This window comes from Ovis aries, chromosome 4 (genome assembly GCF_016772045.2).
Source record: "Ovis aries strain OAR_USU_Benz2616 breed Rambouillet chromosome 4, ARS-UI_Ramb_v3.0, whole genome shotgun sequence".
Classification (NCBI taxonomy): Eukaryota; Metazoa; Chordata; class Mammalia; order Artiodactyla; family Bovidae; genus Ovis; species Ovis aries.
The window spans coordinates 46,621,466-46,646,243 of NC_056057.1; the positions used below are offsets into that span (position 1 = coordinate 46,621,466).

General features: G+C 38.2%; 1 protein-coding gene across 2 annotated transcripts in view; it reads right to left on the bottom strand.

The window, feature by feature from the left end:
- The window catches only part of RELN (reelin), a 536,122-nt gene that overhangs the window by 463,667 nt on the left and 47,677 nt on the right, over positions 1 to 24,778 (bottom strand). For both annotated transcript variants that reach the window (XM_004007831.5, NM_001306121.1), the window contains 1 exon segment: positions 1,946 to 2,056. In XM_004007831.5, the coding sequence (XP_004007880.2) occupies positions 1,946 to 2,056 (111 nt within the window).

Sequence of the window (24,778 nt, forward strand, 5' to 3'; positions counted from 1 at the left end):
TTCCTAGAACACAGCCAGCCTCTTCCCACCCTGAGGCCTTTGCATCTATTGTTCTCTCCTTCAGGTGTGCTGTGCCCCACCTTCCACAGGAAGCTAACGCCCTCTCATTCTTCACATCTCAGCTCAGTATGACTTCCCCAGGAAAGCTTTTCCTAACTATATGCCATTTTACTCCAGTTTAGATTTCATTTCTCTGTCACACCCTTTCCCAGCACTCAGTACATTTCCTAGCTAGCCCGTAACAAGATTTACTATTACATATTTATATGGTCATTTAAATAATGTCTCTCCCATTTAATTAATGTAGATGAGTGGTTCTCAAAATTTAGTAGGTATCAAAATCACCTCAAGTGCTTATTAAAAAACTGAACACTGTCTCACCGCCCACAGTATCTAATTCACTGAGTCTGGAGTAAGGCCAGGAACTCTCTAGTTACAAGTTCCCAGGGATGCTGAAGGTGCGGACCCTGGACTGATCCAGTACAGTGGTTCTCAACCCTGGATAAACAGTAAAATCACCTGGGAGCCAAAGCCAAGCCCTGTTCTCAGAGGTTCTGATTCAACTGGGGAAGGCAGAACCCAGGACATCTTATCCCAAATACGGCATATTTATCCTAAAACTGCTTTTTACCTAAAATTTAAATTTAGCCAGTATCCTGTACATTTTTATTTGTTAAATCTGGTGACCCTACTTGAAAATCCTACATAACATAACACATAGTATAGCATATATTTAGGTACACGTATTATATATATATATGATTATAACTGACCTCTCACTCCTACAGAGCACAGTAAGGGTGGGAATAAAAAAGTGGAATTTTTAGACTTAAGAGAATTTTATTTTTTCTGAAGGATTAGACCCTAAAAGTTGTAACCAACAGATTATAAAAGCTTATCTGGGTTTAAAAATAGGGCAAATTCTCAATGTCAGATAATTTTAACAAGATGATTAAATGACTTCTTTACCCTAGATTAAATGGTTTTTTTACCCTGAGGCTGTGAACCTCATCTTAGGTCAGCAGGATACCACTGAAGTCTCAACATTATTACTCTGACATCAAGCAGTAATGCATCTGGGCAGAGCTCTGCTGGGACTCACCATAGAAGGGATGCTCCTTCATATATCAAAATAGGTAAAATTTATTTATTTAATAAATACCCTAGGAAAAATAAAACATTGAACACATGGCTGCCTTCAATAAAGAAATTCTTTCTCACATTAATGGAGGAAATCTCATACAGTTTTCTAATCTCAGAGTAGGATCAAAGACTTCATGTCTTACATAAACTGATACAGTAAATTTGCATTTTTGATGCTGTAAAGGGTCTACTGAATTCCAGATTGGCATGTTAATCAAGTTATGGGTAAACTACAGATTTCCAAATCTAGAACCCTCTGTGATCAGTGACCATCACATAGCCCTCTGCCTCCACTTAAGTAAACTTCCAGGTCTCTGGGTTAAGGACAAAGACTCCATGTAAGAATTTTAAATATTAAATCACATTATTTTATGAATACTCAGAGAATGCAATGATTTCAACAATTATTGCTATCTTTCACTGTGTATGATGCTTACTTGCCAAACAATATGACACTTTTCACCTACTCCAAGATTTTAAGAACTGTTTATAAAAACAGGTTACTGAATAAATGCATGGGCATCAGAATTAATTCTAATTCCATCAACCTAAATGACAGAACAGAGGAATCCACTCAAATCCCACAGGACCAAGTATAATAGCAGCAGTACACAGAGAGAGGAATAGAATGGCCATCACACCAAACTCATGGTTGGTTGCATATTTATGACTTACTTCAACTCACTTAACTTTAAGCAAACATACAAAAATCACTTCAGATTATTTTCTCTGAAATAATAAATGTCAAATACTTTTAGATATTTCAAAAATAAGACCTATAACTGTGTAAAATATAGCTTACCAAACCCAAATGCATTAGACCCTCCAATGCTCTGTGAAGCCTGAACACTGGTAGACGTGTACAGTCCAGTCACCAGCAAGCCGTCAAAGAAGGTGCTTGTCGAAATTGTCACTGAAACACAGAGGAAAAAAGAAACCTCAATTAATACAGTCAGAATAATGAGATACATTTCTGAAGTGTTAGACACTGTCAAAACAGTCTCTACTCATTATTAACAAATTATTTTTATACTATCCCTACTTAGTATTTCCTTAATATCAGAAATTACATAGGAACAAAAAGAAACTCAGAACTCCAATGTCTGTAATCGCTGGTCCTAAATTTAGCGCATCAGCCCCACCTTTCCGCATTCATTTACACTTTCCCTAGCTGTGTGCAAACTCATCAGAAAATAATGTGGTACTGAATAGTCGGTTTCCCACCTTCACCACCACCCCTGACGGCAGTCACAGGCACTGCTGGAGTTTTGGCATCGTGATGAAACACTCTTATTTTTTTAAATATTCCATACTGTGGGAAACAATCTTACATCAGCTGAAAGCAGAACAGTAAGTTTTGCTGCACTTCTTATTGTTAGTCTGTGTTTCATAGATGAAGTCTTTAACAAAAGCAGGCTTATTTGCATGAAGACAGTCAGCCCTTTTCCTTTTGAGAACAAGAAAAGAAGACCACTGCATGGCTCAAGTTTTAGAACAAAGTCTACAAGAGGAGTCCAGATGGTTTCATAACCAGAAAATCAGGATGTTCCTGAGGAAAAAAGGGTTAAATTAACTGTATCTGTACCCTACTTAGGTTTGGCTTCTTAAAATTATATCTTGCTCACCACCCTAAAAGTTGGTCATAATTTCCTCCTTGAAAATAATTTTTTCTCCTGCATTGCATTTATTATACCAAGATGAAGTCATTTGTAGGAAGCAGCCAAGAGAAGGTATTATTATCGTGGCAGTACACAGTGTAAGACTGAAATCATGCTTCCTGACAGTAAGGAGAATGACCAGAGTCACATTAACTGTGATGAGAATGTTTAAATTAAACTCCAGGAAATCTAGTGAATAGAGCAAAATGGTTTGAAACGTCCATATCATAAAACATACATAAAACACACGTATCAACAGAAGAGCCTGACAACACACTACCCCCAAAATGGCACTAGATGTTGAAGTAAATCGTCGCCACATTCTTTAGTCAGATTTGAGTGCTGGCATGTAAACCACATGAAAACCATTCAGCGGGGCACTGAGATAAATAGTTTATATGCATTATCTCATTTCATTATCAAAACATCTCTGTAGAGGGGGTACTGTTACTATTCCCAGGATACAAGTGAGGAATCTGTGGCATGGAGCAATGAGGGACCTTGCCCAGGACCATCTGGTAACATCTATGCTATCATTTGATGCTGTTTATCTGGCTTCTCTCCCATTTTTTTCTCTGCCTCTCTGCCCCCACCCCCCTGCCCAACTGGATCCCACAGTTGCAAACTGGCTGTGGCCAAACTTTTGTTCAGTAACCTCTTTCCCACATTATTCACATGCATTAGGAGTATTTCAAAAGCAAGATGAAAGCTATAGGAGTCAATATCAGTGTTGACTAGAAAGGAAGAAGGCCAAAGGCAGCCAGGAGGTATCCCCCATGGCATGTTGGTTAAAACCTAGGCCAGATAACGGATGAGATCTGAGTCCTGGGCCCTCATATGCTGCTACCTGTTCTTCAGCAAAACCACTTTGCCTCTCAGAATCTAAATTTCCTCATTTATAGAATCACAGCTTAGTTGTCAGCCATCTGTTTTGCTTACCCAATTCCCACAGCTGGTTCTACTGATGCCTTCATCCTTCAGTTTGGTGAGATAAAAAGTTCTTAAACATCCCCCTCCCATCTAGGAGTTTTAGAATTAAGTCACTTCCTGTTGAGTTGCCTATACTAACCACAGGACTCAACCGCTGTTGTCTCAGGTCATCCTTCACAGCCCGTGGAGCCTCAGTGTGGATTCACAGGACCCTGCTTTTACCTACTGCCTCTCACCCACTCCGCTCCAGTCCAGCAAGATGGCACCTATCTGGTGTTAGTGCTCAAGCACAGCCACTGCGGATTTCTCTCCATTTCCTTATGCTTTAGTCTGGTTCCTATTCCCAAGATTCTGAAAAAATGTAAGGGCTTATGGTTTGGAGATTGAGGCAAAACTAAATTTGAGTCTTACCCTGTCTCTACCTTGTCCCATGTGTGCTTCTGGGGTGAGTCATTGACTGTTGCTGTTCAGTCACTAAGTCATGTCTGACTCTTTGCAACTCCAGGGACTGCAGCACACCAGGCTTCCCTGTCCTTCACTATCTCCCAGAGTTTGCTTAAAGTCATAGATATCCATATACAAAAAGGAATGATAATACTATCAGGTTTACTGTAAAAAGTAAAGGCAAATGTTTATTACCTATCAATGTATCCATATCCTTAACACACTATCATGCACATAGTAATGAATCAATAAAAGTGAGTTACTTTTCCCTGCCCTTTTGTAGACCTGAAAGCCCTGCTTTGCTCTTCCCTTCCTGAGAGCTGGGCTGCTGTACAGACGTCCTGGCATCTCCCTCACTAGATGCCTGGGTGTGCCTAATCACTGGACTGCCCGCATCTGAGTCCTGCTGCCTGCAAGGGTCCTCCATGTACCCTTCCCACCCACTACTTCATTTGAAACCACGGTTCACTTAAGTCTGAACTGTGACTGCAAGTGGGCCCAAGATAAATAACATCCCCAGCTTGTTATTACTTTATCTTCCTTTCCAAAAGATATTCTTCAAGCATCTGTTCATGTTAACTTAGAACAGAAGCTAAACACTCTCAGAGAAGTGGCTAAGACAGAAAAGAACGATGCATGGCAGCTCTCAATCTTTCTTCTACTGCTCTCAATTATTCATTTCTGGCCTCAAACAGCTATGTTCCTCCCGGCAAAACATAAGCCCTGCCATGCCTGCTGTGACAATTGATAAATTCAGTTTATTGATGGCTTGTCTATATCTAGGGAAGTTTCAGTCCCTTAGAGACGTGCATCGAGGAAGCTGTCTAGGTGGTCTGTGACTCATGTGATTACTGAGTATGGCCACAGTCTATTCTGCCCCTTAGATATCCATCCAGATCGTTAATCCTTGCCAGACCTCCCCTCTTAACCACCACCCAGTGCCTCTTTAGACCTGAGGATGAAGCAAATTCTGATCTTAATCTTTCCACACACCACACAAGAAGCCTATGTTAGATCAGTCCTTTTCTTTACTTAGATTCTTGGGTGCTGAAGCAGCCAGGTCTAGTGAAAACAGTCCATGACTAAGAGAACTGTACTTAATTTCCAGGATCATTAATTTGCTATACTCAGACTGACTAAGCTTTTATCTCTACTTGATTCTATTTCTAGTAGTGATGTAAATATCTATTATTTGGTAACGTTATGCATAGATGGGCTTAAATATGTGAGTTGTTCTTGTTCAGTTAAGGCATGTCCAACTCCTTATGACCTCACAGATTGCAGCATGCCAGGCTCCCCTCTCCTCCACTATCTCCTGGAATTTGCTCAAATTTATGTCCATTGAGTCAGTGATGGTTCCTAACCATCTCATCCTCTGCTGCCCCCTTCCTTGCTAAATATGCAAGACATCATTTCTAAACATTAAATGACTTAGAAAAAAAAATCATAAGAAAAACACTACTCTTAGAGACTCTTGGCTTTGCATACCATCCATAAGCTGACTACTCTCAAATTTCTATCTCCAGTCCAAACCTCTTTATACATTCCCTCTCTGTATACATATGCACACACACACATACTGCTTAACACTTCTACTCAATACTCCAATTCAGAGGTCTGTGAGACAGCTCAACTTCAACAGGACCAAAACCGAAAAGCCACCCCACCCCCCAAAACTGCTTCTCCTGCAGCCTTTCTCAACTCTGCTGATATCAACGCCATTGTTCCTGCTGCTTAGGCCAAAACTCTCTAAGTAAATTTTGGAACCACCTTCTCCCATACTCTGAATGCAGTCCATCAGTAAATCGTGTTGGTTCTGCCTTCAGATCATATCCAGAATCTGACCACTTACCACATTGTTCTGAGCTGTCATCATCTCTCCCATTGTTGCATTAGACATTAATCTGGTCTTCCTGGTTCTATCCTTCTCTGTAATATCTTCCCAGTATAAGAATCAGAGGAATTCTTTTAAGACATCCAGTCACATCACTCCAGGGCTTAGAACTCTCCAGTGCTCTCAGTCAATGTCTTTATAGTGGCCTACAAGGTCCTATGCAATCTGTCACTGTTCCCTCTCTGTTCTCATCACCTTCTGCTCTCCTCCTGGCTCACCCACTCCAGGTGTGCTAGCCTCCTTGCTGTAATCACATATATCAAGCGTTTGTACTAGCTCTTTCCTCTCTGCCTTGGACTCTCTTTCTCCAGATACTGAAGGGTCACTGGTTTATATAAAAACCATCTGATAATAACTTAATGGCTTAAATAGGTAAACACATTTAAACAATTCAGTCTACCTTATGACCGACGATGAGATGGCTGGATGGCATCACTGACTCGATGGACGCGAGTCTGAGTGAACTCCGGGAGATAGTGATGGACAGGGAGGCCTGGCGTGATGCAATTCATGGGGTCACAAAGAGTTGGACACGACTGAGCGACTGAACTGAACTGAACTGAACTGAACTATGATCTACTTTGGAGAAGGAAATGGCAACCCACTCCAGTATCCTTGCCTGGAAAATCTCATGGACAGAGGAGCCTGGTGGGCTGCAGTCCATGGGGTCGCAAAGAGTTGGACACGACTGAGCGACTAACAGTAACACTACGATCTACTTATTTTCATGGTTTTACAAATGTTCATGGTAAGTTTATAAAATTCTTTTCCAGAAGACTTTTTACCTTGGAGTCGACTTCTTTTATCTTTTAATATTTTCATTAAAAACCGTTGTATGGAGAACTAGCCACTTTAACTATAGAGGAAAAAAAGCAATATAAATAATATAGACTGTAAGTAGAATTTTGAAGTTACCAGTACATTTTAGGGAAAAAATAAAGCAAGTATATTATTACCTATAATCAGAAAGCAGATCACATAATTCCCTTGTTTAACAAACATCTCTAGCTCCCTATCATCCACGGATTAAAATCTTATATTTAGTGTGATTTCAAAGTCCTTCATGTTGTAGCCATAACCAGTCTCTACAGTCAATTTTCGCCATTTTAGCTGCAAATATCCTTTGATCCACCTCCAACTAGGACATGTTCTTAACTAACCTGTTTTCGTGCCTTTCTTTAAAGGGTACCTTCACCAAGAGTTACTTTCCTGGTTTCCTTTTGCTGAAGTTCTATCCATTCGTCAGGGACAGGTTCAAACGATATCTCTCTCATGAAGGCTCTTCTGACCTCCTAGGGAAAGCTCTTCTCTCCTCTCACGGACCCCAGTGAGAGGAGTTTAGTAACATGGAATACTTGAAACAGTCTAACTTCCACAGAGCCTGGCCCAGAGGAAGATGTTTGTTAAATTCAACAGATGTTTATTAAATTCAACCATGCAATTTCTTTAATCTTATGGCATCATAACGCAACTTAACCATGGAAAGTTAGGTAATTGACCCTATTCCTTATAAAAGGGAGATAATAATATACGCTTTCAAAATTATTTGGACATTCTGCCTAGATTTTTATTTTTTAAGTCTCTGTCCCGTGCTTTTAAATAAATTTTTCTGCTATTGGATTAGCAAAAAAAAAAAAAAAAATCAACCATGCAATATCTGAAAGAAAAATAAACACCTATATGAAAAGATACATGCACCTCAATGTTCATAGGAGCATTATTTACAATTGCCAGGACAGGGAGACAAACTAAATGCCCACTGACAGATGAATGGATACAGAAACTGCTGTATACAATGGAATACTACTCAACCATAAAAAAGAACAAAATGTTGCCATTTGCAGCAACACGGATGGACCTAGAGGGCATTATGCTAAGCAAAGTAAGTCAGAGAAAGATAAATACTGTATGATATCACTTATATGTGTAATCTTCAACAAACCAGAGAATATAACATAAAAGAAACAAACTTATAGACACAGAGAATAAACTGGTGGTTACCAGTGGGAGAGTGACATTACAAGGATGGAGGGCATGGAAGGTAAAAACTACTGTGTGTAAGACAGGCTCAAGAGTGTATTGAACAATACAGGAAATATGGCCTATATTTTGTAATAACTATAAATGGAAAGTAACCTTTAAAAATTATATATACTTTTAAAAATTAAATAGTTTTTTAAAAATCAACATACAGAAACATTTGTTACACCATTGTGGGTGTGTACTCAGTTGCTTCAGTCGTGTCTGACTCTTTCTGACCCTATGGACTATAGCCCATCAGGCTCCTCTGTCTATGGAATTCTCCAAGCAAAGACACTGCAGTATGTTGCTATGCCTTACTCCAGGAGATCATTCTGACCCAGGGATCAAACCTGCATCTCTTGCATTGCAGGTAGATTCTCTATGCCCTGAGCCACCTGGGAAGCCCTTGTTACAACAAAAAGTAACATAAAAATAAAATATAACTGAGAATATAGTATAGCCAATGTAACTAAAATTGTGAAATCTCTATCTCTTCTACAGAAAAAAAAAGGACCAGTGCTATTCATTCAGGAATATGAAAGTAGAAGTTTCTCCTGAGAGGAAACAAAAATAAAAATTAATGCAGTATTTTTATTGTAGTACTCAAAAAAATCAGAAATATCTAGAAATTTCTGGTTGAATTTTATATTTAACCATAAAAGTAGTTATTTTTCATATATATACACACACACATATATATATACATATATATATACATATATATATACTTTGTGTGTGCATACGTCTGTATATATACATATTTTATGTACATACCAAATTAATCTTCTCATAATTTTGTCACTAAGACACTCTTATCCTCACTCTGAGGCTACTCTGCCATTTCTTCAAATGAAAAATAAGAAAGGATCAAAAGGCTGAGGAGGTTGTACATCTCTCTCTCACATCTGTGTTAAATTGGCAATGAGCTTAGCACTGGGAGTCTATGAATATGGATTGCCGGGTTGTGACAGCTGAATGAAAACATGATGTAGTGACACAATTCAATTCTTATCAGTGGCTCAAAGAGACCCTCTGTCTTAAAATGACTAATTACAGAGTCAGTTATTATCTATTATAGTGTCTATTAACTGTTTCCAATAAGACCCTAATACCATTCTAGCAGAAAATCACTGCAAGATGAAAGTCTGGAAGAAAATAAATTTAGACATTTAATGCTGTTTGCATTTCATCCTAAAGCTTCTGGCTTACAAATGCTCTATGGGCCATTAAATTTTGATCACTTCAAGCATATTCCATTACTACTTCATACAAAAGACCTTTAATATGTGCAGAAAAGAAACATATTTTATAATATTTGAAATGATGTTTCCTTTTCTTCCAAGATGACAAACATCAGAGGACAGAAAATGGCAAAAATCTTGAAATTAAGTCTTAGTGATGATGCACCTATTGCAAAAAGCTTCCATTTCTTATTTTTATATATTTTGAAAATGAAAAGCACCAGAACTAATACTGTCAATATTAAAAAAAAATGCTGCTGCATTTTGCCTTATGAACAGAAACTCATTTGCCTTTGAATACAGAACAGATTAAATAGCCTGAGGAACAAACATATTACTGTGAAAATGAAACCAACTCAGTTTATTTGCCACAAAATTTCATCAACATGATGTGTTCAACTACTGATTCTTCCTTAAAGTGCCACTAGCCCTGAGTACCAAATAGAGACTATCTAAAAATACATTATAATCTACATTCAAGGTCTATAAAACATGATCCTCAAACTACTTTTCATTACATATATTAATTCCATTATGACATGGTTTTATGTGGTTTTCAAATATCAAGCCAGCCATTTCAATAATAACATCCCCAAACCAAAAAAAAAAAAAAAATCCCACTGACATGTAAAAGAAATGACTGGAGGTCAAGATTCACTGAGATAGAAGGAATGAATCCATAGCAATGAACTGGACACAGAAATCTTATAACGAGACCAGGAACAAATAGACTCCAGTTAACCTTGTGAGAGGTACAGGGAGCTCACTCATGCCTTACCTATTTACTCTAACAGCTACTCAAAACAGGCACAAGAGGAAGGCTATGGCTGTCCACCAGTGTCAGTCTCTAGACAGGCACTGCTAAATGAACCTCACTCACTCTTTCCTGCTTCTGTAAGTCTCTATTAAATGGCTGACCTAGAACATCTCTAACAGCATTTTACCCTCAAATATAATTGTCATCTCCATCCCTCCTCCTCCTCTTCATCATCATCATGATCATCACAGCTAAACAATATTTGACCACTATATGCCAGGTACTGTGGTAAGTCTTATAAGAATATTTAATCATTTAAATACCCCTATGAAATAAGTACTATAAATACACGCTTTCATCCATGAGAATGCTGAAACAAAGAGGTGAGGGAGGGCTGAGAAACATAGTTTACATGGCATGGAAAAGGTGACTGTAAGAAATGGAAGCCCTGCTCCTCATCCCAAATGCACTTCATTCATCTCCTGGAAGACCTGAGAGGGTAGAAGGGGCTTGACCTTCTCGCGGAAGGCAGTGGCACAGTGGTACTCTTTCGGGCATCTGCCCAGCATTTAACCTGATGTCTGCTGCACCAATTATCACAGCCCTTTTTAAAGAAAAGATCATTATTATTATTACTTCTCTTTTTCATTTTATATGGCTTTGTACTTCTGGCTATGTACTTTTGTTCCTTGGGGACAAAGAAGGCAGAAAAAATGGCCTCCAGGGAGGACTAAATGCAGGGTGATGGAGGACTAAGTTGAAGACCACAATAATAAGGTCAGAGAGCCTTGGATCAGCCCACCTCCTAAAACAGAGGGAGCATAACCCAGCAAACGCCCTCCCACCTTTGTTTCCATCTGAAAGGAGGGCGAAAACTGAGTGTGATCTGGGCATTATGACAGGTGCAGGGAACCTATTACATGCAAAATTTAATGATGTATTAAAACATTTTGAGGGTTTGTAAGAATGTTCTTTGCTGGCTGGAAGAGGAATCCAGCATCTCTGTGGAAGTCTATTATGATATATTTATATTACAGATTCACAGAATCAGATGAGCCACAAGGAGTCTCTAAGTCTTATCTTTCCGGCACCACCACTAATAAAAGGAGAGCCACTGAGGTTTTTCCCTCCTTTAAATTCTTCCTAGGAGATAAAATAGATGCAGTCAAATGTGTTTGTGAACTTATTATTTTTAAAATTAAGCCCTTTGGAAGTAACTTTAAACATCAGTGTTAATGTAAATCTTTTGTTTCTCTGTCCTTCAACATTCCCTTTCCTTTATGCCCCAGGGTTGTCTCTTTCTTTCCTTTTCTCTCTCTTACCAGCATTTCTGAAAACACTAACAACTGGGATAAAATCTCACATATCTTATTTAGGTGAAACCCTTCCTGAGACTTGAAGACCTAGGTTCAGAATAAGCACCTGAGGTGAGGTCCTGAACAATATTTTTGAAACTGCCTTAAGATTGTTCAATTTATGCTAAACACAAATTCTTTACTAGCGATCTCGAATATAAAGGAGAAAAATAGGGTTTTACAATGATTTACCCTACTTTTTAGTCCCAAGTGAAGTTAAAGCAGTAATGATTTTTTCCTGTCATCCACTTTTGGCTTTCGTAACGTGATTGTGAAGTTTCAATAATTCCTACAAATAATGATAAAATTGTTTAGTTTCTAAACCCCAAAATACTTATTTTCTTTATAAATAGCACTTTATTATAATTGAGAGAACTCTTGCCATGAATTACTGGTATTTGTGATTTATCTCTGCCCTTATTTTTCATGTGTTACTTTTATATGAGGTCAGATGATACTCATACATGAAAATTTCATATTGTTGGCCCTGCACTCAATAAATTATTAAAGTGATGTGAATAAGAATGTGGTGTTCACATTTTCAGCAATTTTTACCCTTTTGTTCTTTATTTTTTTAAATGAAAGACTACCTTGTCTATAACTCATCATAACTTTTTAAAATTTAAGCAAAAATTAGCTTTAAAAGAAAGCATTTTGGGGGAATTGTTAACTCTAACCTTTTCAAAGAAATTCTAAGAATGTTTCCTTTAACATATGGATGTTAATTAAGGTTTTCTAGGGGAAAAAATAAGCCTAGTAATCTTATAAGCACATATACAGGTAAATATGTTATAGTAAAATGCACAGATGCCTAGGGAATAAGTACACATGTAATTTTTTTCCAGAATAATCAGATGTTTAAAGAATTTACACAATTAAAAGGGCCTGTAGTTATTTTGTTTTTATTACTCTATCTTGGATATTTTTTAACATGAAGCGCCCCCACAATTCCTCCAAAATGTGGTTTTGACTAGCGTTAACTAAAGAAGACCTAAGCTCATGTAACAAATCATAGGGCGACTCTCAATAGTGTCCCAGGTTGTACAGAACATAAAGGTATGCTTTTGTTTGCAACTTAACATATTGATAATATACTATTGCAAATTTTCAACATGGTAATTATGTGTAACATATATCTATATGTTATGTGACAGAGATGTATCATATACCTCTTATACTTATAGATTGACTAAATCAACATTAATAATCAACAACTAACAGAACTTCTAATAGACATAGTTAAACTGTTAAACTAAATGTAGCTGTAGAAATATTTTCTTTTTTACAAAAAGGGCATTTTCATAGTATTCTCATTTGGCACTTAGGTATGTTCGTTTCAATTCACTTAACTAATTACAAGCAACTGTGCTAACATCAAAGCATCTATTTAAATACATACTGAGGTCATTACACATATGGCATACATATGGAAAAAATAAACTATGAAACTCTACAATTAACTTAAACAGGACAAATAGAATATTATCATTTACTTCATAGAATAACTAATCAGACCTAGTTTGTGTGTGTGTGTGTGTGCGTGCGTGTGTCCTGCCCAGCTCATTCATTCACTAAACAAATATTTATAAAGTGTTACTACCTGATACTGGTAATATAATGTGAACCATCTGGATGTTTATAAAAACAGTATTTGAGTAACTGTTCTTGTCCACTTGCAGAACCATCCTTATTCCATATTTTAAAATCTAAATCATAAACTCCAAAATTGCTAGCATTGAAATTCACAAAATAATGTTAAGTAAATGATGTGACAGAGAAATGTTCATGTACAGGCACAGCTGGTGGCTCTTCTAAATAAGCTACAACTAAATACTTTCCTAAGAATTTTAGATAAGAATAACTAAATAAGAAAATAATTTAAATGACATTTACATTGACAGATGCTATCTGATAGTTCTTTGATGAGTTATAAAAGAAAGAATGTATAACTAATTTATATAACATCAAATTATAATTACATATACTATTTCTCTGATGTGTAAAAAATGGAAAATGTCACACCTTATATTTTACAACATGGCATTTAGTATCATGAGTCTTAAACTCCTTTTTAAAATACTAAAATATCTTGTACTTTATTATAAATTTGCATTTTCAATACAATCATAAGACAGTTTTTCCAAAGATGAAGATAAAAACTTCAGGTGTGAATAACTATTAAGAAACATGTTAGATTTAGAAATATAGGGAAAAGTTAAGTGAACAGTTATGCAAAAACTGTTTAAATGAGAGGAGTTTGTAAAGATCTAAATGTGTTTTGTACCTATAGTATTCCTTATTTTCTGGTGTAGGATTTCTAAGAAAATCTTAATCTAGCCTTAGTGCATATTTGTTTTTGATTTGTTGGGGTGTTTTTCTTGAGACAATTGATATAAATTCTTAAGTTGAAGATTTCTATTAAAAAAAGAGTTGGATAAAAGGCAAGCTTGCATAAAGATACATTTTTATAAACATTTTATTTGCAAGTATTTATAAACAGAAATGCTTATCTAAGAATTCTAAACAGAATTTTAAAATATCAGTTATAATATCTATTCAACATAGATGGACTCATATTCTACAAGTACTCACTAATGAAAGTATTACTTTTTAGTCAAATAATGAGTATTTGGTAGAATCATGAGCCAAATTAAATTCTCTCAAAGATTATTTTACTTTATTAACCAAAACTTCCAGTCACCTGAGAAACTTCTTAAAATTCAGATTACTAGGTCTCCCTCTTCCCCCACTTGACTCTATCAGGGATTCTGATACTATAGGATTGGTATAAAGCCCAGGAATTAGCAGGTCTAACAAGTTTCCAACCCGATAAATTCTGTGTAGGTGGTTATGAAATAGACCAATTACAGCGATATGAAAAGCTCCAGATTGATACCTCATGGGAAATAGAATTTGCAGTGAAGGCTATCCACAGAACTAAAAATTATAATTGAATTGAAACTATATTAAGAATTCCACTACAGTAAAAAATCCACTTTCCCTTTCATTACACTGCAACTTCCTTCTAGTGCAAATGATGTTTAACAAAATGAGGATGTAATGGGACACCTGTTCTTAGGAGATCTCATATGTGCAGTGACTTTTCTCTTACTGACGAGGACAGAAATGAATCTAAAAGGAGGATCAGCAGCCAAGGCAGTAGATTTGGAGCAAGGACTAAAGAGCAATGTCAGAGCCTGTGGAGACTTCTAGGCGAATGGAGACCCCACTGTATGTCCTGACTGAATCAGTAATGAAGAAAAACAGCTAGCTGTTTCCTGAACTTAGCAAACATTTTCAAAATGTTACATGTTATGGACTCAATACCAACAAAAATAAGGAAGGAGAAGACAGCAGAGGTTAAGTGACTATATCTTGTAGGAAACCCTTTCTGGATGGCGCACCCTCTCTTTTCTGATTGCTAGGTCATTAGAATTTCCAGAATGTACTAATGGAGCAACATGAGATTAAAGATCTGCGGTTGCTGGAATTTTACCATCAGAAGTGCTCATGGAACTACTATTCCCCATGAGACAGAGATATAGTGGCTCAAGAACCACATATGTACATTTTTCAATACCATGGCTGGAGATCTGAGCTCACGTCCAGGGTTAGATGCTCTCACTCTCTCTTCTTCTATCTTGAGCTCCAACTCTTTCCTAAAGGTACTTGGATTCTACATTTTTCATTTGGAATAAACTTCTTGGTGGAAAGGTGAAAATAGAATTTGGATAGCTAGACTTTCCCACCATTTTCCAATATCATACGGTTGAGTGTGGTTATTTCTGGTAGTTACGTTCTGGTAGTTACCACAAACACTGAATTAATGAAAACTGAACCACTGTTTCCAGAGAACAGACAGGTTTAGGTTTCTCTTAGCCTCTTGTCACAACATTTTCACCAATCCATCATTATATAGCTTTGTTTTATGCATGCTCCTATTTAAAGATGACCTTTTTAATAGGTATTATTGATTCATTAACATTTAACTTAGGGCCAGCACACTAGGACTCATGTCTGAGTCAAGCTTATCTTTTCAGCACCTTAGTACTACCACTTGGGAACCATTTAAAACAGCAAAACTGCCTAGGAAAAAAACACAAAAATGCAAGAGGTCACACTTAAATAGACTGGGAGATGGACACTTGTTTATACAATGAGGGCTGAAACAAGATGACAGAGCATTCAACCTCAGCTGGGAAAATGCAAGCCTGGCAGTTCTGAGAATGACTGCAAAAGAGGAGCAAGTATTGATTTGGGGGGTTACCAATAATTTTTATCAAGTAGACAAAGTTGTAAACATGGAACCTACGAAAAATGAAGATTGACTATATCATCTGCCCCAAGCCAAGGCCCATCCATTGCTTACTGTTGCCATGCAAAGTACCACAGACTGGGTGGGTTAAATAACAGACATGCAATTCCTCACAGTGCTGGAGGCTGGAAGTCCAAAATCAAGGTGTCAACAGGTTTTGTTTCTATTTCTTCTGGCCCCTCTCCTTGGCTTGCAGATGGCCACCTTCAAACTGTGTCCTTCTTTGTATATACATATGTTCATGTCCAAACTTCCCCTTCTGATAATTACATCTGTCATATCAGAGTAGGTCCCACCCAAAAGATCTCATTTTAAGTTAATAACCTTTTTTTAAGGCCTTTCTACAAATATAGTCTTATTCTGAGATGTTCAGAATTAGGACTTCAACATATTAATTTGGAGGGAGAAACCATCAATGCCTGTCTAGCACATATCAGTTTTCTACAAGCTTCAGTTCAGTTAAGTCTTGGACCTCCCTCAAGCATTCTTCAGGGTATATGCTTCCTTGTGTGCGCCTCTCTCTTTTGCCTTTTTTCAATGTTTTTTGAAATCCAAGTTGATTAGGGCTGTATCCCCTTTATTCCTTATTATAATAAGTTATAATTTATCATTAGAATCAACTCCTTAGAGACCCCTGTCCCTCTCGAGTCTTATAAAATTCCCTTTTGGAGCCTGTGCTCAAAAGATTAGAACCCTTACATAGTTTTACTGCCTCTTAAACAATTATTATATTAGAAGGCATAGGAAGAATTCACCAGAATTTCATCCAGTCCTCCACAAACTGCCTAGAAATCACCTTTCCAGGCTTTCCTACAATTTCATGCTCCTGTGTACCTCTATATTTCCTAGAAGATGAACTCAAGGATTGCTTTCCCAGTTTCAGGCCTTTATTCTCACTATTTTATTTACCAGAACTCCTCTCTTCTCTGTCTTTCCCTGTTGAAATCCCTCCAGTTCCTCAAAGTCTTACCTAAATGTCCAGCCTTCAGGAAAAGAGAAAGAAAGAAAGAGAAGTCGCTCAGTCATGTCCAACTCTTTGTGACCCCATGGGCTGTAACTGACCAAGCTCCTCCATCCATGGGATTTTCCAGAGAAGAATAACTGGAATGGGTTGCCATTTCCTTCTCCAGGGGATCTTCCTGATCCAGGGATTGACCCTGGGTCTCCCACACTGCAGGCAGACTTTTTACCATCTGAGCCACCAGGGATGCTCCCTACAATTCTTATCACCAATTCCAACATGTAGGGGGATTTTCTCATGCCATCAAGCAATTCTCTGACACCACACCGATGGGGAGTCCTACAATTCAACTCAATTCTGACACTGTCTACCCAGAGACAGAAGCACACTCCCCAGACTAAGGGCTCAGTCCCACAAGACGGCTTCCCACTTCAGAAGCCAATCACAGGTCCAGGCTGTCATCTACGCTTCTAACCAAAGCACATATATTCAAGCATCATATATTCAAGGTTGCCACAACTCCCTCTTTGGGTTTGATTAATTTGCTAGTGAGGCTCACATTAGTGGTTAATTACAAAGGCTATTAAAGGATGAACCAACAGCCAGATGGCAGAAATGCTTAGAGTGAAGTATGTGGGAAGAAACACAGAGCTTCCATGCTCTACAAGTGTCCCACTCTCCCCAAATCTCTGTGAGTTCACCAACATGAAAGCTCCCCAAACTCCATCCTTTTGGGTTTTTATGCAGGCTTAGTATATACCTATGACTTATAAAATCACTGGCCATAACTCAATCTTTAGTCCCTTTCCCCTCCTTGGAGGGAGGGGTATAGGCTGAAAGTTCCAGCCTTCTAATCATGTTGCTGGCCCCACTGGCAACCTGTCCCCATCCTTAGGTGCCTTCTAAAAGTTACCTCATTATAATAACAAATGACACATTTAATAGCTCTTATCACTTAGGAAATCCCAAGGGTTTTAGGAGTTTTGTGCCAGAAACAGGGATGAAGAACAAATACACATTTTTTATTATAAATCACACTATTACTTCATGCTTGATTAAAATGATTATTATCAAAAAGGCAAAAAATAACAAGTATTGGTCTGGATGTAGAGAAAAGACCATTCTCATGTGCTATTGCTAGAAATTTAAGCTGGCGCAGCTCTATGGAAAGCAGCATGGAGATTCCTCAAAAAATTAAGAACAGAATTACCACATGATCCAGTTATTCCACTTCTGGGTATTCATCCAAGGAAAAGAAAAACAGTAACTTAAAAAGATATATGCACCCTATGTTCATCACAGTTTTATTTACAATAGCCAAGATATGGAAACAATCTAGGTGCCTATCAACACATGAATGGATAAAGAACATGTGGTATATATGCATACATACAAATGGAACACTATTCAATCATAAAAGATAAGGTCTTGCCATCTGCAACATGGATGGACCTAAGAGTATTACGCTAAGTACAATAAATCAGAGAGAGAAAGACAAACACTGTATGACTTCACCCATGTGTAAAAACGAACAAAACAAAAACACAGTGACCAAAATAAAAACAAACAAAAACAAGTGAATAAAAATAAATCAAACAAAAACAGACAGACAGATATGGAGAACAGAATAGCAGTTAACAGAGGTGGGTGTGAGAGGGGTGCAAATGGATAAACAGGATCAACTGCATGTTGAGAGATGAAACCTAAATTTTTGGTGGTAAGCATGCTACAGTGTATATAAAAGTAGAAATACAATGACATACACATGAAACACGTAATGTATAAACCTATGTTCCCTCAATAAAACCCCAAATTTCTTAAAACTATAATAGCACATTCCATATCCATCGAAGCCTTCATTCTCCTTCCTGAGAGCTGCAATCTCTCTCAGCTATGTAAAGCTCACCATCTTCTACCTCGAAATATTTATGTGCATAAATCTGATATCCCTTGGTAGGTTATAAGCTTCTTGGAACTAGTGGCAGTGATTCATCACATCCCTATACCACTGATTACAGTACCTAATAGACTAAGTATATTTTTAAAAAATATACTTGGCTCTAAGTATGAATTTGAATTAGAACTAAGTGAATACAATCAAAGTCCCCCATGACTCCTCTATCTTGCTTTTCTGCCAGCTATGAGAACATCATCATCTATGTCTGCCATCTGGCAGGTTTATCATTAATTCTCACAGGAAACCATACCTCTGCTTCTTCCTTTGATCCTGCCCCAAGGTTCTCCAATGTGCTCCACCTTCCACACTGCACTACTCTCTCCTTCTACACACCTCCCTCAGAGTGGCCCCTGAGGCAGGGCAGAGAGGCAGAAGTGAAAAGAAGTGATAAGGGAAGGGAGGGCAATAGGAAGCACAATATGAAATAAGATACCATTGTGGGCAACTGACACTTAATCTTGTGGGAAAACTCCCGGAAACAGTAAAGAACACTTGCCTCAAAATTATCCCCCTTGAGGGTGAAGGGAGCCGGGATATTTATACACTGATTCCCGTCATTCACTGTGAAGGCTGCTCCTGGGGGAATCAGCTCCTGCCTTCAGTGAACTTGGGCGAAGTGACCTTCCAGAAAAAGTCCTCTGGACCAGAGATGCAGATTTTGCAGTTAGAAGCATATTGGAGCACAATCAAATGCCAAGGTTTAAGGATATGGGCAGCGGTATGTTGCTATATGTGCAACAACTGCCTCTCTGAGCAAAAGACTCCAGTGTTTCATAAATATTACAAACTCCCACCATGGCTCATGTCAAGGTACCAGCTGCTACCTCACTGAGAGAGCTGAATTGGGAAGGGAAACAGCAGCACACTATTACTTCACCACTGGGTGTTTTCCCCAGAGAGATGCAAGAAATGTAAACAATAGTAAAACGTACTAAAGCAATTAGGAAGTGATGAGATTTGAACGTGTATTACTTTCATTTTTAATATTATTTATGTACTGATAATTCCCTTGTGGCTCAACTGGTAAAGAATCCACCTGCAATGCGGAAGACCTGGGTTTGATCCCTGGATTGGGAAGATCTCCTGGAGAAGGGAAAGGCTACCCACTCCAGTATTCTGGCCTGGAGAATTCCATGAACTGTATAGTCCATGGGGTCTCGGACATGACTGAGCAACTTTCACTTCATACTTCACTGATAATTCTACATAATTTAATTTTTAATAATTACTACACTTAACACTGACTCACAAAATTCCTGAAAATATAACACAGGGCATTTGTGAGCTGATGGGTATAGGATGGCACTAAAGTATCACTTGCAACATCTGTTCTTTTTGAACAAATTACACCTTTTCTATGTCGTATTTCAAGCATGAATTTTATTCCACCTATATGGCAATGAGCAGAATTGTTTAAAAGTTCAGATGCCCTGGGAACTAGCTGGAGATGGATCCTCCCCTCCTCAGTAGGAGAGACTGCAATCAAGCTCAGTTTCCCTATGTGCATACATCTGATATCCTTTGAAAGGTTATAAGCCTCTTGGAACCAGTGGCCAATAGTTCATCACATCCCTATAGGATGTGATGTTTCCTATATCAGGATGCTCATCATTAGGATGAGGAGCTTCCTCCTCCAGTGGGGGCTGCAACACTCCATGAACCCAACAATTTCAGAGGTTGGGCAAGTGACTTTCCAGATAGCTCTGGTTTCTGATTGCCCAGCCCCAAGCAGACTGATTATCCTAGCATTGGAAAGACTGCTTTTTCCCCTCTCTCTTGCTCTATACAAAGGGAAAACCACAGGGAAGTGAGGGTCCCTCCACTGAAACAGAGACCCCGGTCCCTGTCTACCTCTTCTGGGAATGATGAGAGACTGCACAAATTTTCTGTCTGCAGCTCTTTGTCCTTTAAGTTTTCTCAGTAATGGTTATTTATTCATCCAAAACATCTCATTGTGGAATTTGTCACACAGCCTTCAGGACAGTGATGAGCACAAAGGGATTCACCTTGCAAGACACACTTCCAAATCTCAATAATAGCTAGGAAATAAATTATTATCTAGTATTAAAATTTCATATTCACTCTGTGTAACTTTTCCGGTGTGTTTCTTTCTACTTCACACCTGGTTAAAACTGTAAAATCTATCTTTTGGTTTATTTGTTTCTCAGCTTTATGTAGACATCTGTCTCTCACTTCTTCATATTCAATGAAAATCACATGCGCCTGCTAGACACATTGTTTCTTATCTCCATGAGATATACTTTATCCTTTGCCAGGAGCCCATTATTCTGGTAGCTTAAGCTATAGGCAGGAACCCAAATCCTGTTTTTCAGTACTTATCTATGTAACCAGATGATCATATCCTATATTCCCCTCTTTCTTCCAAATTCAGCTTCCAAAGATAGCCCAGCTTCCCAGCTCGGAATCACAACTTCCAAAGGTGATGTGGAATGTACATGTAATCAGTGTGTCCATCAAGCACCTGGAGCTGGAATACACTGTGCCCACACACTGACAGACATCAGCATCTCCTCCTGTTGCTAGGCAACCATGATGACTGGCAGCACATATGTGCTCCTACTATTCCACCTGGTGGCAGTGGCAGCACTTATTCACTGGATCTGAGGTCAGAAGGGCTGGCAACAGCAAGAGAGGACACTTCACTAATTGGGATTCCCATTAAACTCAGACATAAAGGGATTTCAAGTTGGCAATGAGAAGAATTTTCACCATACGTGCACCTAGGCAGCATCACAATCTCTGAAGAAGCAACCATCCTGGGAGGTATCCCACAAAGAACAGCATTTTTACCCATTTGCTGTTAACAAATAACCACCAGTGGCTGAAATGCAGACATCTCTAACCACAGTGACTATATAAGAAGAGAAAAACCATCAACATCACTTGTTTATTTCTCCAGCATAACACAAAAGAGTGCTCAGAAAATGCTTAATTATACGTGAATGAAATTTCTCTGCCTCCTCAGTATTTATGTTAAAGTACATTCCAGTTTCCCTAGTTCTGGGCTTTTAGTTGTTCTATAATCATATTTTATAAGCAATCAAATGTCCTCATCTCTTGCCTCCAAACTATGGCCTCTCTTCCTTCACTTCTTACTGACTGTTCAGTTAATTGCAATCTAGCTTCCACCCCAAATACTCAACTAGAATGGCTCTCACTAAAGTTACTATTGGCTTCCATGTTGCTAAATCCAAAGGCATTTTTCTGTTCCCATTTTACTTGACCTCTCTGTACTAGTCTATTCTTTCTTCATTCTGTCTCACTGAGCCTCATTTTCTGGTTTTCTCCTACCTAGCTAGAAACTTCTTCTTATCCATTTTTAGCCAACTATTCTCAATCTCTAAAGCAATACACTTTAAGCTTCTGTCCTGGGCTTTCTCCAATTCTTGTTCTATCTTCTATGCCCAGGTTACGTCACCATCTTCTAACATTTACATGTCAGTGGATCCCAAGCTTTCCTCCTCTAAGCTCCAGCAGATCCCCCTAAGTCCAGACAGCTACTTGGCATCACCACTTGAATGTCTCAAAGACATTCAAACTCAATCTGTCCAAAAATGAGTGCATAACTGATTTCTGTAACAAATATTTGGTGACTGTTCTATAGCTGAACAACATCAGTGAATAAGACTGTGCCCCTGATGTTAGTAAGCACAAAACACTTTCCATTTCCTCATCTCCAATTTAATCCTTTCTCAGTGTTCTCCATGTTCCTAAATGGTACAGCCATACAACCTGATGCAAATACAAGGACTGGAATCATTTTAAAATCTCTCTTTCTGCTCTTCATGCAACCAATCCCAATACTGCCAATTTTCTCTCTTCAATATATCTAAAGTCTGTCCATATCTCAAGTCTGTTCATTCACCTTATTCCATACTTCTATCATCCTCACATTTATTGCTTCAATCACCTCTTAACTGGTCTTTCAGCATTCACTCTAGCCACCTCTCCACACAGCAGCCAGAGGGGTCTCTTTAAGAAGTAGATCTGATCATGGAACTCATTCATATCTCCAATTTAAAACTTCTCTTTAGCTCCTTTTTTTCTTTGGATACAGAAAAACACAACAAGCAATGGTCTCAGTCAGTCAGTTCAGCCACTCAGTCATATCCAACTCTTTGCGATCCCATGAATCGCAGCACGCCAGGCCTCCCTGTCCATCACCAACTCCCGGAGTTCACCCAAACTCATGTCCATCGAGTCGGTGATGCCATCCAGACATCTTATCCTCTGTCGTCCCCTTCTCCTCCTGCCCCCAATCCCTCCCAGCATCACAGTCTTTTCCAATGAGTCAACTCTTCTCATCAGGTGGCCAAAGTATTGGAGTTTCAGCTTTAGCATCAGTCCTTCCAAAGAAATCCCAGGGCTGATCTCCTTCAGAATGGACTGGCTGGATCTCCTTGCAGTCCAAGGGACTCTCAAGAGTCTTCTCTAACACCACAGTTCAAAAGCATCAATTCTTCTGTGCTCAGCCTTCTTCACAGTCCAACTCTCACATCCATACATGACCACAGGAAAAACCATAGCCTTGACTAGACAGACCTTTGTTGGCAAAGTAATGTCTCTGCTTTTGAATATACTATCTAGGTTGGTCATAACTTTTCTTCCAAGGAGTAAGTGTCTTTTAATTTCATGGCTGCAGTCACCATCTGCAGTGATTTTGGGAGTCTGTCAAAATAAAGTCTGACACTGTTTCCCCATCTATTTCCCATGAAGTGATGGGACCAGATGCCATGATCTTCATTTTCTGAATGTTGAGCTTTAAACCACCTTTTTCACTCTCCTCTTTCACTTTCATCAAGACGCTTTTTAGTTCCTTTTTACTTTCTGCCATAAGGGTAGTGTTATCTGCACATCTGAGGTTATTGATATTTCTCCCGGAAATCTTGATTCCAGCTTGTGCTTCTTCCAGCCCAGAGTTTCTCATGATGTACTCTGCATATAAGTTAAATAAGTAGGGTAACAATATACAGCCTTGATGTATTCCTTTTCCTATTTGGAACCAGTACAAACCCTTTAAATGCTAAGCCTCGTCTTGAACAATATATCGCTGTTCTAACTACACTTAACTTTCCTTCCTCCCATCATAGGATCTGTGTGCCTGCTGCTGCTATTGCCTTTACTGTGAACATTCTTACACCACACACACACATACACACATCCTCTAAATGGTAAAATTCTATTTCTTCTTCAAACTTAGCAGATAAACCTTCCCTAAATTTTCCTATGTTTATTCAGTTTACAATTATATGCTTGCTTTGAACTATTTCCATTGTTATCTGTCAACCAATGAAAGTCATCAAAGGTTAACACACATTCTATTCCATTTTCTGTTTAAAAAGTTAGCTACCATGTTCCATCTCAGGCTGTTTCTAATACCTTTAAGATTATTTTTCTAATTGTTCTTTTTTCCCCTGTGGGTTTCAACCCATTACAGATATGTTTATGTGTGCATTTATTGTCCTTAGCCTCAAATCTAGTTTTGTAAGTAAATGACATATACATAATAAATTAGATAACCATATGAAAATGTCTGGTGGAAATGGGCACTGAAGAGATTTTTAATTAATCAATTAATTGGAAGTCAGAAAACCTGGTCTCTAATTCCTGCTCACACTAACTTCATGAGGAAGAACAATTTATTTTTAAAATAAGATATAGAGAGACTACCCAGTGGACACCTGCAGGCCAAATGTGGCCATGGATATGTTTTGTTAGCACAGCACAGTGTTTGAATAAACTTTTGAACTTGGTGTCTTTATTTGGGGTCTATACCCTCTGGATTGCATAGTAACTGTCACTTCCTTTTACCCTACCCTAGATAACATGGGCACTGCTAGCCCTGGAAAACATGTCAGTTCAAGAATCCAAAAACTTTATGATCTCTAAAGTCCTTTTTGACTACAAAAAATCATTTATGTCCTTATAATACAGGAAATATTTGGGAAATAATGGGAAAAACTGGATTTGGTTGACGTCAAAATATAGAGCAAATAATAAACAACAGGTAAAGCTCAAAGTTAATATCCAGGTACTAAGAGATACAAAAATATTCTGCCAAATTATTTCCAAAAGAGGAA